A 20,802-nucleotide genomic window follows, 5' to 3' on the forward strand; every position below is an offset into this window, starting at 1 on the left:
CCGAGCGGAACCATTTATCGGATCCCGGAGGGGGGTGGATCATCCGGTACGGTCCGGGTTTATAACTTAAGGCCAACTTTTACAGCAAACTGAGACACGTCACCGTGACCACGCATTTCACCTTTATCAATGACGTGCCCATGTCATCGATATTTATATCGGGACTTTTTCCGTCATCGAAAAAAAACTCCGGGCTCTCTGACGTCACTTCACGGCGCCACAGGAAGAAAACAAAACAGCAGAAACAATGATGGATAACAAGAAAGTGATCAATAATAAAATCGAGTTTTTTTAATAGACAGTGCCCACGACCCATACTTCATCGGATGTTTGTCAGACTGACCAAGTCATATCACGGATTCCATCGGGAGAACTGAGGTGATGGTTCCGCGTCTCTAACGGCCGCGGCGGGTCCTTTTGTTTCCACCAGTCGGTGAGTCCGTCCGGAGCCGTTCGGGACCGGGTAATTCACGGTCAGCTCATCGGTTTATAAAATTCTGTTTGCGTCTGATCCCGCTTTTTGTGGCCCATCAGCCAGACTCAATCTGGCACAGACTGGCACAGACTGGGGGGGGGATACTACGAAGAGAGATTAGTGCCTTAGTGTTATGGTTATTTTGATGTGAACGTGCACAGAGCCTGATGAGGAAAGCCTAGGCCGACAAATCAAGATGATAACTAAGTTGGGATACTCATTATCTCTGGTTGAAGTTTTCGGCTTTGTCGAGCCAGCTCACCCAAAGAAAGCCCGGCTCTGTTGAGCTTCCTTCGTAGTATACCCCTCAGGTCCATTAAATCTTCTGACAAACGCCAACCAAAGTCCGAGGTTTAAGGTTTCTCTGTCAATCAGCCTGAACAGCTGCAGGGCACATGTCAGGAATATGTTTGACTTTATTCTCAGTGCTGATTCTACCCATCATTTCTAATCAGTATGATTTGCAATGGTCCACTTGACATTTGTTACTGTTTGATTTGTCCATTTTCATCTAAATGGAGCATCATGAAAAAATAAAAAACATTGATTTCTATTGATAACTTGTAACTAGAGAATGAGAATATGAACTCATCAGGAACACTTGAGTCTATCTTATAACAAGGGTTTCTTTCTAACTGAAACTGTTTCAGCTCCAAAAAAAAAAAAAAAGTATATCTTCCCACTACAAACACAGCCTCTGAAAGTTCAAGTTCAAGTATGGTCCAATTTCAGGTCACTAATCACTTCCAGCCTGTAACCTGCTCCTGTCTGTTAACCCCCCCCCCAGGTTTAATTGATCCCCATCACCATGAGCTCCAGGGTGTGTCAGACCTGCGGGGGGACAGACATAGATGTGGACCAGGCCCGTGGAAGTGCAGTCTGCACAGGCTGCGGTTCGGTTCTGGAAGACAACATAATTGTTTCTGAGGTCCAGTTTGTGGAAGGGAGTGGAGGAGTTTCTTCAGCTGTAGGACAGTTTGTCTCTGCTGATGGTGAGACACCAACATGTTCTTATTTCAGAGATGTGGTATGTTCTGTTGGAAACTATGTACATTTCTGACCAGACTGAGTGGACAGGACAACCAGGAGTTTAAAAAGGAACCTGAAACTCCAACCTGCCTCCAAATCTGTTTACCTTTAATGTCAGTCAACAGTACATTATCATGATAATGTCATCAGGTGATAATACTGAGTCGTTGTAGAACATCAAGAACTTTATTCCATCAGACTCTGCAAATACACCTTTTCAGAACTCCATTTGATTCATCTACCTGGTGGGGGGTGGGGGTAGAGGGAAAAAAATAAAAATAAATTACACCATCAAATAATTCAGAGACATTTTAAACCCACTTAGTACCTTCAATGTGCTCAGACAGCATCTCATTTTCATCTCAGATAATAGTGATCAAAGAGCTCTGCTTTTGAAGTCATATCTGTTCAGACCTTGGAAAATTGCTCCATTTAGCATTTGATGTCCCAAATGAACAGTCAAAGTCAGTTGTACAGTCCAACCAGTGACTGTACAAACTGGTACTTAAACTGACCTGAATGCATTTGTCCCTAAATAAAGACCTGAATGTTGAGGGTGTTGATACCTCTCATGATGCCTTGGTGAACACTCCATCCGTACCGATAGCCACATTCTGACCTGCTTGGAATCTTCAGGGCTGAACCTGGCGTACCAGAGCCAATAGAATGTGTGTGAAAACCCATAAACTCAGCTCCTCCTGCAATGGGATTCAGGCCCCCGTGACTTGTATCAGTTGCATCATGGTCTCTGCGGTCGGCGGGTGTCTTTGTAGTGTTCTGCAGCATAAAGCTAGGATCAGATATCCTGTCATTTCCTCTTCTGGTAGCAGACTCTGAGTTTTGGAGCATCTGCCCTCTGGAGGGGTCGTTGGTCTGGAGTCTTCCCAGGAATCTAGGACTAGGTCTGATTCTACTGTGAGAAGCTTTTGATGGTCCTGTCAAGTGGAGGGGACATTAAATCATGTAAATAATTATTTTTGGGGGGGAAAAAAAAAAAAAAAAAAAGTCGTCCTGGTGAGTTACCTTCTGATTGAGGGACATTTCTTAACGGTGAACCAGATTCTTGTCTCCCATTTCCCTTCTCAGCCACTGACTTGATCAGCTTCTGCTGGGGTCCTGAATTAACCTGTTTTTCCTGAATTCCCTGCCAGTTTGGAGCTAGATCAGTGACCCAGGGCACTGGATATTGGGGCAGTTTGGCTTGGGCATTTTGAATACCTTGTCCCTGCCATGGTGTTTTAAACCCAGTTTTTTCAGAAAAGTGTTCCTGTCTGGTGTTTGAAATACTGCGGTCCTGGAGCTGTCTGGCCCTCAAGTGTTTTCCATCATTGCTGACAGCTGTCATGTCAGTGTCATATTGGGAGGGATTAGATATTAGCAAATTTGCCTGTTTAACAGGTTTGTGGTCCAGATGATGTCCTAAAGATACTAATCTGCTCAGGGGTTTGACTCTGATGTTCTGAACTCCAGAGCGACTCATCTCACTCGTCCTGCTTTGGATGACTCTTTCGGTCATAGTTGGTTCATTGCTCACAGACTGTTTAGTTTCTCGAGGTGAGTCAGAGATAGCCTTTTTGTTGTTGTTATGGACAGGAATATTTTTCTTGTCTCTGCTTGTGCCACTGAAGAGGTCTGGGCCGGACTGGCCTGACAGCTGAAGGAGTTGGCCAGGCTGGGAGGCTTGAGTGGGATCATACAGACCTTGAGGTTGGTAGGCAGGCCAGTCCCCCAAATTGGCCTTTTCCACCACCCTCCCTGAGGACCCTTGAGAGCTCAAAGGATGCTTTGCCTCATGTTGGTGATTCTTCTCTCTTGTGCCAAATGTGAGATCAACTTTAAGATTGTGCAGGTCTTCATTTAGCACAACACTTCCAGATTGGCTCAGTGTAGACTGGTTCCATACTGGGCCAGAGAGCTGGGCATTGTTTTTTAAACCTTTCAGCCTTTGAAGTCTTAAAGTTTGAGCAGAGTTATCCCAGCTACTTTTTGATTGGTCTGCAATAGATGGATCAAGAGTCTTGCTGAAAGACTCCAACGCTAAGGCTGACTTGTTAAGTCTTGCTCTCACAGATTCAATTCTCTCATTTTGGTCCTCCTGCAGGGACCCAAGAGGACTAGAATGAGATGAAACCTGCTGAGGGACCTGGTGCATACCAACAATTTTAGTTTCAGCAAAAAGATTCAAGATTGGAAATTTTTGAGGGTCTTTGGAAGAGGACACCAGCGTGTTGAGTGTTCCTGGTACTGTAATAACGTGACTTGGTCCAGGTTTGGGCTGAAGCCTGATGCCAGGGTAAGACAGAAATTCACCTGTTGCAGGGCTTTGGTAGATCTGGTTAGCTGGGGTATTGTCATTTCCAGAAACTTGATGCAAACAGTCCTGAGCAGGGGCTGGATTTGAAGAATCTGCAGGAACATAAGCTCAATACTCTGCCATTGAAGCCACATGCCATTTAAAATCATAAGTTTAGATCATAACTTATTTAGATTGTGACCTTTAAGGATTTCAAAGACTTTCACTGAACCAAATCCAGGACTCGCTGAGCGAAACAACCTCTCCACAGACAATCTGGCGACACCACTCACTGGATAGAAACACCTAACAGTCAACCTGTTCAAGAATCAGATACATTTATTCACTAGCAGTTTTCTTTTGTGTTAGCTATTGGTTGCAGTTCCAATACCTGGTGTGGGATCATTCAGATGTGGATAACTTCCTTACCTGAACAGAGATTCCCTGGTGATGAGGTTTGGTCCATCTGCAATCAACTGTCTGTCATGGCGAATCTCATTCTCATAGACAACATAAGACTCCCCAACCTGTTGATCACTTTGCATTTACGCATCTTGATAGGCACTGTCTAAATTCTAGTTCAGCTTTGTTGTACTTGTCTCAGATGTGTTCCTCAGAACAAACAAGACTTTCATCCCACCTCAGTTATTTGAGTCATACCATGGCTCTTGTTCCACATGAATCCACTTTGAACTCAAACAGGACTCTGGATTGGTCGGCCTGTTTGGGTCTACAGGCGGGATCCAGCAGACTGATTCTCTCGGGCAGCACTGTGGGCCAGGTGGCTGTTGGGGATGTTACCAGTGTAATGGTCCCATCTGTAGAACAGACTGAAACAATACAGCCCAGTGTCAAAGTTAGAAAGGCGATAGGGACAAATATGTAGAATCGAATTACCTATCATATCCTCAGTTTTGAAGAGGCAGCGTTTGGAAGTTGAAGTCTGGACCTCAAGTGTTTTGGAGTCTCTCAAAAGAAGCTTAAATGTTCCATAAAAGTTTGAAAGGTTGATCCCCTAGAGAAGGGGGTGAGGGGAAAAAAAAAAAAAAAAAAAGAGACTGACGTTATGAACACATTTAGTTTCAAGGGGCTAACAATTAATTTGCATTCATGTTGATTAATGTTTAGTCTGTAAATGTCCAAAATATTGTAGTGAGAAGAAAGCAGGTTTTGTGAAATTGGACGCAGTACATTTCAGATGAAAGTAAAGTTCCTCACCAACTGAAAACCACAGATTTCATTCCAAGTTGATGGAGAATGAACAGTGGTAAAAAAATTTGATCCTTGAAGTTTGAAGAAAAAAATGTAAAAAGTCAAATTTGAACCCTTTTTTTGCCCCCCCCCCCAAAAAAAAAATAAAATAAAAAAACAAAAAAACCTTGGGACTTGAGATTCAGATTATTTTGGGAATTCCTTAGTGTAGTGGGCCAACTCGCTTAATGGACTTACTTCATAGGTGTACCCAATGGAGAAAACAGGTACTTCTAGGATGGTTTTGTGGGCATCATGGTGAAGATGGTACCCTCTCTGTGCTGCCAGCTCTAATGTGAGAGGCTCATGGTCAACACCCACCTCCCAGTGACTCATGGCTTGAGGTGTCAGGACCAGGCTAAAGGTTATTCCTCTGTCTGAACAGTGAGCTGTGATCTCTGGAGGAACTGGAGGAATTCAGGCGATTTAGAAGTAGGATTCACTGGTGGTTTTACATGTTTCAATACTGTCTAGTTGCTGGAGAACTGACAATGAGTATGAAATGTACTTACATGCATTGAATACTTGTGCTGTGATGAATGTTTGGTAGTAATAGGAGTCTCTCTGGGGCATGATAGTGAGAGTGAAGTTTATATCAATGGAGTAGTGCATTACACCTCCACCCAGGTACTGTTGGAGAACAGATGTCTGTGATAGCGCTCAACAAAAAGGATTTGAAATACCATTCTGGAAGTTCTGAGAGGACAGGGTCTGCATGTATTTTCATCCTTGACAATAAGAAATACAATATTGATCATAAAACAGGCCCAGAACTGATTCCTGGTTCTTTGTTGAGTCCTCACCATCCTGTGGACAGTGACGTCTTTGAAGGGCAGCTGGAGCTCATAGGCCCGGCTTCCATTACTGTGAACAACAGGACTGAGGCTGATGCCTCGTTCATCACTCTCTGCCATCATCAGCTGGTTACCGTTAATCCACACTTGCTCTAAAATGACATCTGCAGGAATGTTTCCCAGGTAGACGATGAAAACTTGGTCATCACTGATTGTTTCTACAGGAGAAGAACAGAGAATATACATGACGTGACTGAAGCCACTTGAGGCCTTTATTGTTCTTCATGTTGATCAGTAAACTTGCGGTTGAGACTGAAAGGTGGATGGCAGAGCAACGGTGTATCGACCACTCTAAGCATTCGGTGCCTGGTGTTGATGCTGCTCCCATCTTCATACACAAGAGAGAAGATGTGTTCATACAGCAGGAAGATCACATACAGCTCCTTGTATACATTGTTCACCACCAAACTCTGCAGAAAGATGAAATTGACAACTGGATGCAGAATCTGCTGTTGATCAACCACCATCACCGTTACAATGTCATCTGGGCCTCAGTCTTAAATTTGGAAGCATGTGACTTTACCTTGCGGTAAACACCCTCTGCCCTTAAAGGAACCCTTATCTGGACCAGTCCTCCTTGTTGGACCAAATTGAATCCTCGGGTGGTTGGTTCATCCAGCAGCACACCCTCCACCCCCACTTTGAGGCTCTGACTTTCAAATCTTGCTGCCTCTTCAACCAGAGGAGTCATGACCCAGGGGATGTCCCAGTGCAACCAGGTGCCATCAAAAGAACCAGAATCTGAAGGTTTAAAAAAAAAAAAAAAAAAAAAAAAAAAAAAGGTGGGGGGTGGGAGAGATGTTGCACCATTCTGACAGAAGCCACTCGTGTGTCTTTGGAGAAGAACTTACTAATTGTACAGGCCATGGACAAGTCAATCATCATCACTGTTAGCTTTCTCTTGAAGAACAAGGAAACCTGGACAACTTCAACAGGGATACTGTCCACCTGATGACACGTGAGGATATTTTCAAATTACTGTCTTACTTTAGCTTTAGTTAGCACATCCACACATGCATGAATACAGGGATAACAACTCAAACTTTAGGGGGAGGTGTGAGCACATTTAGATGCAATAGATCGGTTCAGCTATAAATAAGATACAATGGCTATTCTAAATATCACTAAAGAGCAACAGCTGGCATGCTCACATTTAGCATCATGAATGTTGGTGGGAAATGTCATGGCAGTTAAATTTACAGGATAAATTTAAATCTGTAGACTTAGCTGCAACTGCCAATTTAAATGCCAGGGACTTACCGAATCTTCAACTGTCTGCATTTATGCATGGATAAGTACTTAGGACTTATGTGTTTGAGCTAGACTCAAGTAGAATAATCCACCTACAGTATGAGGGTCCTCATTTGGAGTACTAGCAAGAACATCTACATGGAAACAGATGACGCAGTAAAGAGTTCTATCCACAGAAACAGTTGAGGTATCAAGTGCAGACAGTAGAGACAGAAAACTGAATACATTTCCTTACGTGTGGAATTGTCTCACACAAACAAATCAAAAGAAAGATCTAAGAATTAAGGGATGCCAGCTGAAATGGTTACCCACCATTATGACCTTGGCATGCAGCTGTCTGTATCGAGATCGGAGCACCACTCTCTGGGTGCTCATAGTCAGGCTGTAGCCCTGTGACTGAGCCTCACTGATGGGCATGGAAAAGACCTGCCCATCACTCTGCAGGAACATCAGCTGCCAGACTGAACCTGCAATCCTCTGAGCCTGACCACCACCAACCAAAAACACATTATCACAACTTAAGATATCAAGCACTGGTTTTATTTTGCTTCTTTGGTCCATCCAGGTATGGTTTTACCTGAGAGAAGGCTGCCAACCACACCTGTCCACTCTCAACCCGCTGACCTTCACATGGAGGCTCTCTGTTCACATTCACCTGGTTGACACCATTGCACCACATTAAAACAGTGACTGACAGGCCCGTCATATGTTTGAGTGTTCCAGGAGTAGCTGGTTTTCTGACCTCCATGTAGTCCTCCTCACAGATGACCTCCCTATGAGTCCAGATAAGACCAGAGCAGACTGCAGAGACGGGTTGGCTGATTTGACCACCACGGCCGCTCACAACCACATTGAATCTGAAAGTGAACACTTCATCGTTCTGAAGAAACAATAACAAAACCTCAGAACAGCTCAATCAGAGTGGTCTCAGGGTAGATTACCTGGCTGTGGGACAAATGATGTTACCTGGTTGTGGGTGAAGCAGGAGTAGTATGATGCTCTGAATGTTGTGAAGCCATCCATTCTGAAGGTGCTGATGGTATAACCACAGCGTGAAGCAACCTGCTCGCTAATGAAGTGGATGCCATTTTTGTCTACAAGGATGTTTGGGTAATACATTGGTAGAATGAATGGAGAGGAAGACTGACACCAAAGTTTGACTGTTGTTACTAAAGTCTCTGTTTGCAGCAAACTCACCTAGAGCCTCAAAGTGCGGAGCATGTGTTGAGGCCACCCGGATCGACAGGTAACGGTCCCGACACACAGACTGAACATCAGACTCACTGAATCCTGATGACACACAGACTCTGAAAGATATCTGCTACAAGTATTTAATCAAGGACAAGGTTTTAACAAGCTCAAAGCATGATTATCTCCGTCCTATTTTAACTTCTCTAAACTGGCTGCCCGTCTATACACTGGTATGGCACCAAGTTACTGGACTGAGCTCCTACTCCTCACTCATCAGTCTGTTATCCAAGATTGTCTGATACAGCACTGTTGGATATTCCACAGACTAGGCTGAAGACCAAGAGTGACCTTTTAGAATAGCTTACTTGAGAAGCTTAGAGAACAAAATTCTCTGCCTGCCTTTAAATCATCTCTTAAAACACCAAATTAATTTTATTCAATTGTCTTATTGTTCCCTTATCAGTTTAACGTCGCTGGGTTTTTGAAAATTTTAGCTGTCTTGATTTTATTTTGGTGACTGTTAAAAATGGCTCTTTATATTACTGTTTGCTTTTATCTCGTGTGTGCAGCACTTTGCAACCGGTATTGTGAAAAGTGTTGTAAAAATAAAATTAAGATTAGTACTAATCTGACTAAAATGATGGAGAGGATCAGTCAGAAGGACAGGAGTCACCAAGGAACTTCAAGACCAGTCAAACTGCAGATTTTAACTAAACAAGTTCACAAGTAAATCCAGTTTACCTTCTACTTGACTTGCAGCTGTTTGTATTCCTTCAAACTTGCAGCTGGTAAAGATGAGTCTTTGGGGGGGGGGGGGGGGCAGTGTTTTTAGCTGTCCAGGTGAGAGATTTGTTGAGTTGAAATAAAATGTACTCACCCAATAATGAAAGCAGCTGTCTCCATGTTGAAACAGAAAATTGAAATCTGCCTCTGCCTTTGTTGAGGAAAACACCTGCTCTGCAGCCAGGTGATCCGATCACCTGGTAATAAATATGACAACCCCAGGTGAAGGGGATTGAGTCTGATTCTGGTCTAAATGAGGGAAAGTGAACAGGTAAACCACAAGCTGGATCTTCTAACCACCTCTTTGGAATCAGATTTTATTTAAGCCAACTTCATTTTAACATGTGCTAATACACAGCCCCACCACCCTAGAAAACATGGCTCTGAAATGTCAAACTAAGGTTATATGAAGAAATAGACCAGTAGAAAGTGCAGGTCAATAAACAATTAATTATATTCAAAATTTTCTCATACAGCAACAAACCAACATTTATATTCTGTTCTGAGTCATCAATAATCAGGAGTCATGGCACAGCAGAAGTATCTGACTTCCCCTGTTCCCCCTCTCTCCCAGGCCCAGTGAAAGCTCCTCTTCTTGGTTCTGGTTTCCATACCAGTGTTGGTAAAGAATCCAGAGCCCAGACCCTGCAGAATGGTGAGCATCATCATCATCTTCCTCATCACACCTGAAGCAGCTGGGATGTTGGTCTTGGCAATCAGGTCGTTTTGGTTCTTTCCTGAGCCTTGACTTCAGTCAACTGTGTAAATCTCCAAATTCAGAATCTAGTTCAATGTAAGTCTTTATTTGCTGGTCTTGTTACCCCTAAAAACCAAATTCAAATGGGGTTTACTTGAACCATCTGTGTTGGGAGAACAGTGGAACCAGAACTGGAGTCCACAAGCAGATGAAAATTTAAATGCTTATAAAGGTCCCAACCTTCAGTCAGATATAATCAACCCTTTACTTATGCAGGTAACTAATTGTCAGGAGTGCCTGTCTCCCCCAGGTAAGCGTCAGATCCAGCAGCTGGGGAGTCAGCTGCAGCTGAACCAGCACTGTCTGGACACAGCGTTTAACTTCTTCAAGATGGTCGTCAATAAACACCTGACCCGAGGACGCAAAACGGAGCATGTCATTGCCGCGTGTCTCTACCTAGTGTGTCGTACTGAGGGGACACCACGTATCCTAGCAGTTGCTGTGATCAGCTATGTGTATGGTTGAATGTTTACTGTCTGTCTGGACCCTGGACTCTGCTGGTCTTCCTTAACTGTTCTGCAGACATGCTGCTTGACCTGAGTGACCTGCTGCAGGTATGATTAACCCCACACTGTCTCCTCATAGACTCCGGAGAGTTATAATTTTTGTTTTCTGTGTCAAGGTGAATGTTTACATCCTGGGAAAGACGTTCCTGCTGTTGGCTCGTGAGCTCTGCATCAATGCTCCCGCCATTGGTGAGAATCTTTCTCCCTCTTAAAATCCACGTGAGGGATTCACCAGAAAGTTAAAGCTTTGTCATTTCAAACAGTTTGTTGAGGTTTTAAACGCAGCAAATGGCAGATGCAGGGGATCAAATCAAGTCAAAGTAAGAACTTAGCAACAGTGGCAAGGAAAACCTTCCTTTAAGAGGCATAAAGCTCAGACAGAACCAGGCTCAGGGGGGACAGCCATCTGACTTGACTGGTTGGCTTGAGAGAGAGAGAAATACAGAGGTTCAAATGTTGAAACTGAGGAGAGAGCAACACACTTTACCACTTTAACTTTACCTTCATTGTTAATTGACATTTCTTTACAATGCACAGAGAAAACCAGACACAATAGCCTATTTGGGGAAAAAAAACCCTCTCTTCTTAGAGATTCTGGTTCAGGAGTAGAATACCAGTTCAGGAATTTGCCCCCCTTGAACACCTGTCCCGTTGGTACTGTCTGATGAACACTGAAACTGGAAGGTCACTTTCCCACACTGCACCTCTGTCATTCCCTCTTGTCCAAAATAACTCAGCTCATTTCCATCCAAGACAGCACTGACAGTGTAGAAGGTGTCCTGTTCCACCTGGACTGGGTGCTCAAACCATACAGGAAAGGTACTGCTTGACCCATCTGATAAGAACTTGGTGATATTGTGCGCCAGAACAGTTCCCTGCCTCTTTAGTTCAATCTTCACACTGTACTCTGCTTTGCCACTGCTTGACCCATACATACCGAGTCCAGCCACAAAAATCCTCCGATCCACTGAGAATTGGATGCTGTCGCAGCGTCCTCTGTAGCGCCACTGGTTACTGCGGTATGCTGATGACTGAAAGCGGTGGCACCTCTGTGGCGCAAGGCCAGCCCGCTTTACCAGAGGAAACTCCAGCACGGGTTTGTTGGTAGCAGTAAACCACAGGAAGACATTGCAAGTCTCTTTCAATGTCAGGACATTTGACTGTGCTGCTCCATCTGCAAACTCTTGCAGTGTCATGGAAGGGATCCGGACTAAATACAGAGCCTTACCCAGCACAGCCCGTTGATTCCTGGGGGCCACCACCAGGCCCTGCCGCCGACACTCAGCTGCTGCCCAGCTCAGCACTGCCTGGAAGACCACAACCTCACGGATGTTGAGTGTCTCTCTCTGCAGGATGATCTCCAGTGTGGGCAGGTCGATCTCACAGAAACCTTCAGATCGCAGTGCAAGCTCAGCCTGAGCATCGATCACCTCCCAGCAGCGCTGCGTCAGCTCTGGCTCCTCGAATAGTCGGCTCTGAGACAGCAGGACACATGCATTTTTCGCCTCCAGGCTGGTCTCCAGGAAGTTGACACATGCCTTCGCCAGAGCAGGAACAATGTACTTCTTTGCAGCATAGAGGGTAGCAAGCACAGTGTCAGCTTCCAGCTCAATCTCGTCACTGTACATGTACCTGAGACAGACAGACACATACAGAAGGTCAAGGACTTTTATCATGGACCAATAGATTCATCAGCATGATATCAAATTTTCAAATTGCTTTGATGAAAACTTTCTTTTTCTTACAGACATTAGAACTCTGGTAGTCTAGTATTTCATCATTTTAGCCTCTTGAATTCCTGGAACCCTAACCCTAAACCTGACTTCAGGAAAGTCCTGGACTCTGGTGGACTTTAAGTCCAACTTGACTCGTTTGGTTCTGAATCATTCCCAGATTGAACTCACTTCAGCAGGATAAGGAAAGCAGTCGGTTCCACATCAGGGATGTGGATCTCAGATTGTCCCTCAGCCAGATCTCCATAAAACATGGCTCCAAACACAGAGCTGCCAACGGCCAGGACATACTACAACACAGAGACATGAAACGGACCAGTACTAGTCTGAAACCGAACATCTCCTGAGGATGAACTACAATGACACTATGACGTAAAAGATTCCCATGCCATTGTGAGTGAGTTAAGTTTCACGCTTCCTCTGGATTTAAAAACAATCAACCAGGGTTTGTTCTGATTGTTTCCATGGTAACTGACTTTTACTTAAAACCTGAGTTTTATCCCAGAATTGTATCTGAACTGTTTTAATGGACAGATCTCTATTGGTTAGTTTAGATCTAGCTGAAACCACATCCTGTACCTTATGAGCTGGGACCCTGTGTGTTTCTTCTGGAGGACCAACTACAAAGTGAACATCAGCCATCTGCTCGTTGTTGAACATCAGAGCATTCCTGCCGAGATACACAATCACAAAAACAATCCAAATGGCAGCAGAACAACAAACAAATGCTGTCTGAAGAGAAAAACATCAAGCTTAAAAGAGGCCATTAAAGATAATGCAGAATGAAAATGAGCCCGAATCGAACATGTCTGTTTTCAGCAGCAGAGGAAATAGTGACAGTGACAGACTGATGTAATGAGTCACTCACTCTGGAAATCACCTGGCAACACCAGCACACTTGGTCGTGAGTCCACCCTGAGTCCTGCCTCAGTATGACTCACCTCTCTCTGAGGGTGGGGTGTGCCGCCTGCCAGCTGTCTGCCTCCTCTCCCACGTTGTTGTTGCTCAGCTGATCGGTGTTTCGCTCGCAGACACTTTCGGACGTCGGCTCGGGTTTGTTTAGCTGGATGAAACTCTTCTTCACCTCCACCACCTCCACCTCCACCTCATTGTTGTGGGGGAGGTTGGTGGAGAAAAGTTCAGCCGCCATCTCTTCCCGTTCCTCAGAGGGTGCACAGTGAGGTCGAGGCCTCACAGCATGATGACAACTCCCTGTTGGGGATAATTCAGCATGAAGAGCCATCATGTGACAGAAATCACACACATCTGGACCACCAGCCTGCCTCACACTCATCTGGACCACCAGCCTGCCTCACACTCATCTGGACCACCAGCCTGCCTCACACTCATCTGGACCACCAGCCTCACACTCATCTGGACCACCAGCCTGCCTCACACTCATCTGGACCACCAGCCTGCCTCACACTCATCTGGACCACTAGCCTCACTATATTACAGGGTTTGGTTCTCATCTCACCCTGATCACAGAGACCAGGATAGACGAAGTCTAGGTCAGGAGTAGAAGACGGACTACTGGTGCTCCCTGAGACCTGCACACCGAGTCAAAGAGGTCTGGTCGGTCCTGTGAGTCCTCGACGGGTCAGTTCAGAGCCCGGTTAGCTGGTCGATCTCCGGTCAGACGGATCATTTCCTCCCTTACACTGACATTGTGTCACCGTCCGGCGGGATCACTGGCGGCCGGTCGCTCACACGGTGCCAGTGTGTTTTACCTGCCAGAGGCAGGCAGCGCGCTGCTTCTGTGGATAAGGTTGAGAACATCACTCGCTCCTGGTGTTCCTCTAGTCGCCATCTTAGATCCCGGGCATCTTCGGCGCTCCGCCAGATGGCGACAGAGTGCGGGAAAACCCTTGTACTGTTTAATGAACACCGAACCAGAACCAGACCAGGATACTTCATACATCCGCAGAGAGAGTCAGAATTTAAAGCACATAAACAAACTAATAGAGTTTAGGTTTGGTGTGTAGGTTAATTCGATATTCCTTATTTACATCCACATTCAATGAGTCAAACATAGGGTGACCATATTTTCATTTCCAAAAAAGAGGACACTCGGCCCGGCCACGAGATATTTTACTTATAATTTTAATATATTTAAAGTTTATATATATGGACAGTATATTTTATTATATCCTCCTCACTACCAGAAGAAAAAAATTGTCCAATGAATTTTTTTAAGTAATTAGAATACTGAAAACGTGTTTTTTTTTTTTTTTTGTTTTTTGTTTTTTTTGTTTTTTAGATATCATGTATCCACTGAAGTGGACATTGGAACGCCACAGGTGAAACTGAACTTTGAGGCCCAATACATCTGAATGTTTGGATATCCTAGACAGCCCATGTAAATATAATTCCCAAAGAATGTCTTCAGTTCTTCAGGAGTGGTTTTCAGTGTTGCTCCAGACACAAGGACTTCATGCTGATTGGTGCACAGGGCCATTCCTTCAAACACGGAGTCATCAATGTACTGCTTAAAATAGTCCATTGGGGTCCAGTTTTGGTTTGTCATGGCATCATTGCTCTCAATAACAGGAGCATCATCGAGTTTGAATTTGAATCGTAAGAAAGAAGCAATACAGACATAAAAACAAAGTTAAAATCAGTCTTAATTGTTAGAGAAAATATGTTTCATTAATTTTTAATACAAACTCAAGGTGTATTTTGTACTCTTGCTCCATAGTGGACGCCAACTGGACTTAGATGTGGACGGTTCTGCTTGATCTGTCTCCTCAGCATCTGCTAGCCCTCATCCTGAGAGCTCCCTGAATCATCTTCCTCTGTTTCTGCCTCAAACAATGCATCTCGATCCTCTCCATCAGATAACTCAATATCTGAGTCTCCATCAGCTATTTGCAGTAAAATTCTCTCTACTTCTGAGAATGACTCCCTTTCTTGTCATTTAAAAAACAACAAAATGGAGGAAATAACTACAAATGTCCACGACAGAGGAAATTTTTTTAAATACTGTGCTAAAATACAGTTAAAATAATTCAAACAACATTTTAATGTGTTCTTAAGTGACTTATGGAAATATGCCAACAACATTTAAAGCCAAAATTTGCTCAATAAAAAGTATATTCACTTCCTTTTTCTCTTCCCATAAAATGGTCCTGCATCGACCAATGCCATTTTCCTGAATGACCAAAGCCCCACCCCTTCACATTTGTTATCATTGAAAAGCCCTAAATGTTCTCTTTAGATAACAAAAGGAGTTATTTCAGTTGTATGCAGTGGTTGGAAGATATTCAGGTTTAAAAATGTCCTCCACAGAGGACAAATTTGAACTACTGATATTACAAAATAATATCTCTCAAAGACAGAAATTCAGATAGGCTTCTAAGAGGTTACTGAACATTCTTTATTATGCCTTAATTGTAATATATATATGTATGTATATGTGTGTGTGTGTAAAATCTCTGGAATAAAATAATGATAGAAATAATGTCAATTCTATGTTAGAAAAATCAACTTGTAAAATAATAGTAATAATAGTAATAGTAATAGTAATCTTAGTGGACAAATAAATAAATAAATAATATGAAATAATGTTCTAAATAATACCTCCTCTGTATTAGAAAATCCAACTTTTACAAAATATTTCTCACTCAGCCTCCCTTTTGTCTGCTTTCTGTCGCGTGTTTGGACATCCGCCCACAGGGCGGCCTCTCAGGGATGACATCACACACATTAACCCAAACAACGACAAACTGGGGGGGCATACACACATATACACATATATATACAGAAGTATATACACACACACAAGGAAAACCGGACATTATCATCTATTAATAAAAACCCCCTGGACGACCCTGACGGGACGTAAAAAGTGGACATGTCTGGGGAAAAGAGTTTGGTCAGCCGAGTCAAACAGTTTTCTGTGTTAAAAATGTAATTCTGATAAAAGACAAGGGATTTTTTTTGTACCCATCACAAAGCCAATGAGAAATCAAGCAAACAATGACCTCTTTCCGCAGTTCGAACTTTAATGACATTATTATTACAGCCACATCAAGCAGCTGTGCATGTGAGACGGTGTATATACAAATGTGTCTGTCAATCAACTTACTGGACCATTTCATATTTCACTGTTTCAGAGAATCAAGAAAGGTTTCTAAACCATGACACCAAAGAGTTAGATACAACAGATTTGATAAAAACATGATGGAATAAAATCATTATGGTCATGTCAATGTGGAAATGGGACAAGACCTGTCAATCAGTTCATTCTTGTTAACTTTGTGCCTTAGTCAGCAAGATATTTTTCAACAACTGGTTTACTTGCTCCTTGTACCTTTCCCCCTCTCCATTATTCTTTTTGCCCTCTCCTTTTCCCCCTGCAGACCCCTGTCTCTACATACCCCGGTTTGCTCACATGTTGGAGTTCGGAGTAAAGACTCATGAGGTTTCCATGACAGCTCTTCGTCTGGTTCAGCGGATGAAGAGGGACTGGATGCATACCGGACGCCGACCATCTGGACTATGTGGAGCAGGTAGGCAATGGCTGTTACCACGACAATAACAAACATCAACAACTGGACAATATTTTTAACATCTGACAAACAAAACAAACCCCCCCAGCTCTCCTAGTGGCAGCTCGAATGCATAAGTTTCGTCGTACAGTGAAGGACGTGATCAGTGTGGTGAAAGTTTGTCAGAACACATTGAGGAAGAGGTAAGACCCACAACTACAGCAGATCACGTTAGATCACAGGAGATCTTATCAGATGGCAATACATCACAGAAGATCACAGTAGATCAATACAGATCATGTTACAGGAGAGAAGAAGCCAAGACCACAACCTCATGGATGTTGACAACAGAAGCCAAGATATAAAAAAATCATGGTAGATTACAGCAGCTCACAGTACATAAAAACGTCCTCTCTCCGTCCCTGCAGGTTAACAGAGTTTGAAGACACGCCCACTAGTCAGTTGACCATTGATGAGTTCATGAGAGTGGATCTGGAGCAGGAATGTGATCCACCCTCCTTCATTGCAGCACAACACAAAGCCAAGATGCAGCAGGTAGACCTCTCTTTGATTAATTTCTGCCAAATTACATCACCAGTCATCAGATACCAATTGCCCTTTACTTCTGCAGCTGGAACAGGAACTGGCAAAGAAGCTGGATGAGGTTGAAGGTCAGTACCTAAGTATGCGGGTGGGTTTATGTTGGGATCACTGGAGGACTCCCTGAACCAATGCAGAGTTCTTTGAAGTGTATTGGATGAGTTATTTAAGATGCAATGAAGGACTAAACCTCTTTGTTTTGGTCCTATCAGGAGAGATCAGTTGCTACAAAGATGAGATTGAGAATGAGCTGGAGAAGAGCCGACCCAAACTGAGAGGAATCTATGCAGCCTATGCCAAACAAATAGGTGTGCTCTGATCCAGAGTCAGCTAAGTCCTTGTGGATGTTTACAAAAATATCAACAGCTTTTTCAACTGTGCTTTTCAGATCCTGACGATGTAGAGGTTCTGTCAACGGCTACTGAACCTGAAGAGTTGGTGGTTGAAGATGCTGAGCTCCAAGCCGCGACCCAGCACCTCACTCAAGACTTCCTGTGTCAGGTGATCCAGGAGGAGGAGGGGCAAGACAAGAAGACAGATGACAACGAGCATGAGTTGGTGCCAGAGAAAGAGGATACAGGGCCTCAGCGTCAGGTCCCCCCTCTCGCCATCATACTGGGGAAGCTGCCAAGGTCTGCCAGCCTGGACCTCCAACAAACCTTCCAAGCCTTCAACAAATCTGGAACAGAGCAGCAATCTGATGGTAAGACCAGGAACACCTGCATAACATCATCATTTCATCAGCACCCTCAGATGCAAGTTGAAAACAGGTGGTCTGCTATTTTGGGTGTTTATTCAGATGCTCGGTTGGACGGTGGAGAGCTGGACCTGGACGGCATTGATGATCAGGAGATTGATAAGGTACATTTATTCATCAGTCACATCATTAATCCAACACAAAGGTAAACTGCTCCAAACACACATAAGACCCTTCGTCTTGATTGTTTTAATGAAAAAGGCACGTTGTATTTTTGGGTGCAGGAACTGCTTGTTAAAATCATAACTTTTATTCCCTGACAGTTTGACAGCCAGTCGAAAGACATGTTCAGTTACAGCAATCTGCCTATAGGGGGCAGCACTGTCCGACAATGGTGATAAACATTAACCACAACATAAACGGTTTAACATTAGTGGTCTTTATTCACTCAACTTTATTGTCATGTCAGAAGCAATGAATCACCAGTCAAATCAAATCAAATCAGATTTATTTGTATAGCGCCAAATCATAACAAAGTTACATCAAGGCACTTTACATATAGAGCAGGTCTAGACCAAACTCTTTATAAATTTTTTTAAAGAGACCCAACAGATCCCCCGATGAGCAAGCACTTAGTGACAGTGGCAAGGAAAAACTTCCTTTAAGAGGCAGAAACCTCAAGCAGAACCATAGAAGAGGAGCCTGATAACTGAACGATCTGCCTCCAGATTTACTCTTGGAGACTCTAGGAACCACAAGTAAACCTCCATCTAGAGAGCTCCAGTCTGAGTTTTTTTCTGATTCTCTGTGCTGCAGTATATCCTGAATGAGAAGGAGGTTCAGGTGAAGACTGAGCTCTGGATGAAGGAGAACGCAGAGTACCTAAAGGAGCAGAGAGGTCAGGATTGTTATCATCCTCATTATCATACACGTCAACAGCATTCTTCATTCAGAGCACCTCTTTTGTATGAATCAGAAGAGGAACACTTGCAGAAAGTAATGTTCACGTTTAATTTACTCAATGTGTGTTTTTGTTTACAGAAAAGGAAGAAAGGATAAGAAAAGAAAAAGAACAGGGGATGTATAAAGAGAAGGTGCGTGTGTTTCTGAATGTTTGAAACGTTTGAAAGTTGTTGACCATGCCAGTTTGTAAAAAAAATAGGAGCATCAATGTTGTGTTAAATGTTTGTTGATTATGGTTCTCTATTCTAATTTGTATAGTTTTTGTGATCTATGATTTTTTTTCCTATGTATTTAAACACGGCTGTCTGCAAGCAAGTGAGGTAACACCAACTGAAGTTTGACATAACCGCTGTGTGTTTGCAGAAGAAAACAAAAAGTAAGAAGAGGGAGCAGATTGAGGCATCAACAGCAAGTGAAGCCATTGAAAAGATGCTGGAGAAGAAGAGGATCTCCAACAAGATCAACTATGATGTCCTCAGAGACCTGAACAGGGGAGGAGTGGGGAGTGGGGGAGGGGGCAGTCCCAGTAGAGCCTCTTCTGACCCCCCCCACCCCAACACCAGCACACGGAAACGACTCAGCCGCAGCCGCCGTAAAGACCCTCAAAGAAAGGCCCATGAAGTGAATCAAGATCTGGCAGTCAACACAAGCATCATGGGAAAGAGGTACGATTGATTATCATCAAGGTCCAATCTCTAATCAATATGATGTAGAAGTTATAGAGCTTATAATCAGTGTGTGTGATCTGTGATCATGTGAGCACCAATGAGTTCCCTTCACAACATTTTTCAGTCAGTTTACTTAACGTGAAAGAGAAAACTAAGATCCTTCAGGTTCTACTGTTTTATTTTGAAAGGCTCTCTGTTTCAGGTTCTGTCGCCTCATTTCCTCCACACCAAAGAAGAAGAAACCTGACTGTAAGGTGAGTCTCCACCTATCTTCATCCCCACATCTGTCTCTACCAATCAGACCTGTTCCCACCTTGCAGGCCACTGTTTCACCCCACAGGTAGAAAACTCTGTTACCATGACAACACAAACAACACAGGCTGCAGCTGATCCTCCTACAGTTCCTGAACCAGAGACCAGCCCTGCCCCCACAAGACCCCCCCCAAACGTGGAGGAAGATGAGGAGGAGGATGAGGAGATGGAAGAGGAGTGTGTCAGTGCTCTGCAGCTTGTGGGAGGTCAATATATGCTTTTTTGATCGGCTGACAGGGCAAATGATTAATTGCTTGGTTGATGCATTGACTGACTTACTGACCAACTGATTGTATGGCTGTTTTCAGATTACGGCTGTGAGATGGAGGAGGAAGACATTTTCTAGTTCCTCCCAGCTTACCTTTGACCTCAAGGCAGTGAACCTGCTCTGAAGGTCTGGATCTGCTGGACTGAGGCGGATCCCTGTAATATCAGTGATTGATTACTGATCAGGCATTACTGCACTATTAATTTTGATGCTTTTTATTGTCCAGGTGAAACTGGTGTTTGAATCATTTTGTTAATTGGTTTTAAATCTGTAATATTTTATTATCACTGATGAATTGATTTGACGACACATTCACATTCGCTGTGGACTCTGAAGAGCTGCGTTTGTGTGTGTTGACCTACAGATCATCTCATATGACATTTCAGCTGCAAGGTCCAGGTTGTTAGACTGTTGATGAACCATGTGACCAACAGACCATCAGCCAGCCAATCAGCTCTTAGGACTAGTTTAATTGTTTCCCCCATTGTGTCCATTTGTCAGCTAATGTTAACTCAAATGTAATTTAGTCTGAACACAACAAGCACAAAAAACAACACAATAACAATGACACATTCCCTCAGAATAAACTGAGTCCAATTTTGACTCTTTGTCTTCATCAACCTCGCATTAACTTCACGATCGCTTTTGTTTTCTTTATTTGTTTTGTCCAGAGCTAATTTA

The 20,802-nt window shown here is 43.6% G+C and overlaps 4 protein-coding genes across 10 annotated transcripts; 1 reads left to right on the forward strand and 3 right to left on the reverse strand.

Annotated features, from left to right (window-relative positions):
• The first annotated feature begins 51 nt into the window (after nucleotides 1–51).
• LOC115037555 (transcription factor IIIB 90 kDa subunit-like) lies at nucleotides 52–20,724 on the forward strand. Of its 3 annotated transcripts, XM_029496183.1 has the most exons (19): nucleotides 52–433; nucleotides 1,263–1,467; nucleotides 9,702–9,782; nucleotides 10,135–10,308; nucleotides 10,407–10,438; nucleotides 10,507–10,579; nucleotides 16,485–16,634; nucleotides 16,723–16,816; nucleotides 17,042–17,168; nucleotides 17,245–17,284; nucleotides 17,426–17,521; nucleotides 17,602–17,916; nucleotides 18,013–18,074; nucleotides 18,727–18,808; nucleotides 18,952–19,004; nucleotides 19,237–19,538; nucleotides 19,744–19,795; nucleotides 19,882–20,059; nucleotides 20,162–20,724. In XM_029496183.1, the coding sequence occupies exons 2-19, from the start codon at nucleotides 1,284–1,286 to the stop codon at nucleotides 20,197–20,199; spliced, it is 2,133 nt and encodes a 710-aa protein (XP_029352043.1). In that variant the 5' UTR covers nucleotides 52–433; nucleotides 1,263–1,283; the 3' UTR covers nucleotides 20,200–20,724. The 3 variants fall into 3 exon arrangements, with proteins under 3 accessions (XP_029352043.1, XP_029352045.1, XP_029352044.1); XM_029496185.1 differs by lacking the exon at nucleotides 1,263–1,467; XM_029496184.1 differs by lacking the exon at nucleotides 52–433 and having other exon boundaries at nucleotides 1,325–9,398.
• On the reverse strand, nucleotides 1,684–4,416 carry LOC115037556 (uncharacterized). 2 transcript variants are annotated; one of them, XM_029496187.1, is made up of 5 exons: nucleotides 4,227–4,416; nucleotides 4,000–4,115; nucleotides 2,528–3,910; nucleotides 2,071–2,439; nucleotides 1,684–1,746 (listed from the first exon to the last, which is right to left on the reverse strand). In XM_029496187.1, the coding sequence occupies exons 1-5, from the start codon at nucleotides 4,340–4,342 to the stop codon at nucleotides 1,739–1,741; spliced, it is 1,992 nt and encodes a 663-aa protein (XP_029352047.1). In that variant the 5' UTR covers nucleotides 4,343–4,416; the 3' UTR covers nucleotides 1,684–1,738. The 2 variants fall into 2 exon arrangements, with proteins under 2 accessions (XP_029352047.1, XP_029352046.1); XM_029496186.1 differs by lacking the exon at nucleotides 1,684–1,746 and having other exon boundaries at nucleotides 1,828–2,439.
• LOC115037562 (uncharacterized) lies at nucleotides 4,372–6,368 on the reverse strand. Its single transcript, XM_029496195.1, has 5 exons — nucleotides 5,852–6,368; nucleotides 5,561–5,678; nucleotides 5,247–5,455; nucleotides 4,695–4,812; nucleotides 4,372–4,627 (listed from the first exon to the last, which is right to left on the reverse strand). The coding sequence occupies exons 1-5, from the start codon at nucleotides 6,086–6,088 to the stop codon at nucleotides 4,452–4,454; spliced, it is 858 nt and encodes a 285-aa protein (XP_029352055.1). The 5' UTR covers nucleotides 6,089–6,368; the 3' UTR covers nucleotides 4,372–4,451.
• On the reverse strand, nucleotides 9,431–13,948 carry LOC115037558 (BTB/POZ domain-containing protein 6-B). Of its 4 annotated transcripts, none has more exons than XM_029496190.1 (5): nucleotides 13,601–13,948; nucleotides 13,065–13,335; nucleotides 12,703–12,793; nucleotides 12,295–12,413; nucleotides 9,431–12,022 (listed from the first exon to the last, which is right to left on the reverse strand). In XM_029496190.1, exons 2-5 carry the CDS (start codon nucleotides 13,271–13,273, stop codon nucleotides 10,990–10,992), a joined length of 1,452 nt encoding a protein of 483 aa, XP_029352050.1. In that variant the 5' UTR covers nucleotides 13,274–13,335; nucleotides 13,601–13,948; the 3' UTR covers nucleotides 9,431–10,989. The 4 variants fall into 4 exon arrangements, with proteins under 4 accessions (XP_029352050.1, XP_029352049.1, XP_029352048.1 ...); XM_029496189.1 differs by having other exon boundaries at nucleotides 13,854–13,937; XM_029496188.1 differs by having other exon boundaries at nucleotides 13,065–13,948.
• Nucleotides 20,725–20,802: the final 78 nt, after the last annotated feature.

This window comes from Echeneis naucrates, chromosome 24 (assembly GCF_900963305.1).
Source record: "Echeneis naucrates chromosome 24, fEcheNa1.1, whole genome shotgun sequence".
NCBI lineage: Eukaryota > Metazoa > Chordata > Actinopteri > Carangiformes > Echeneidae > Echeneis > Echeneis naucrates.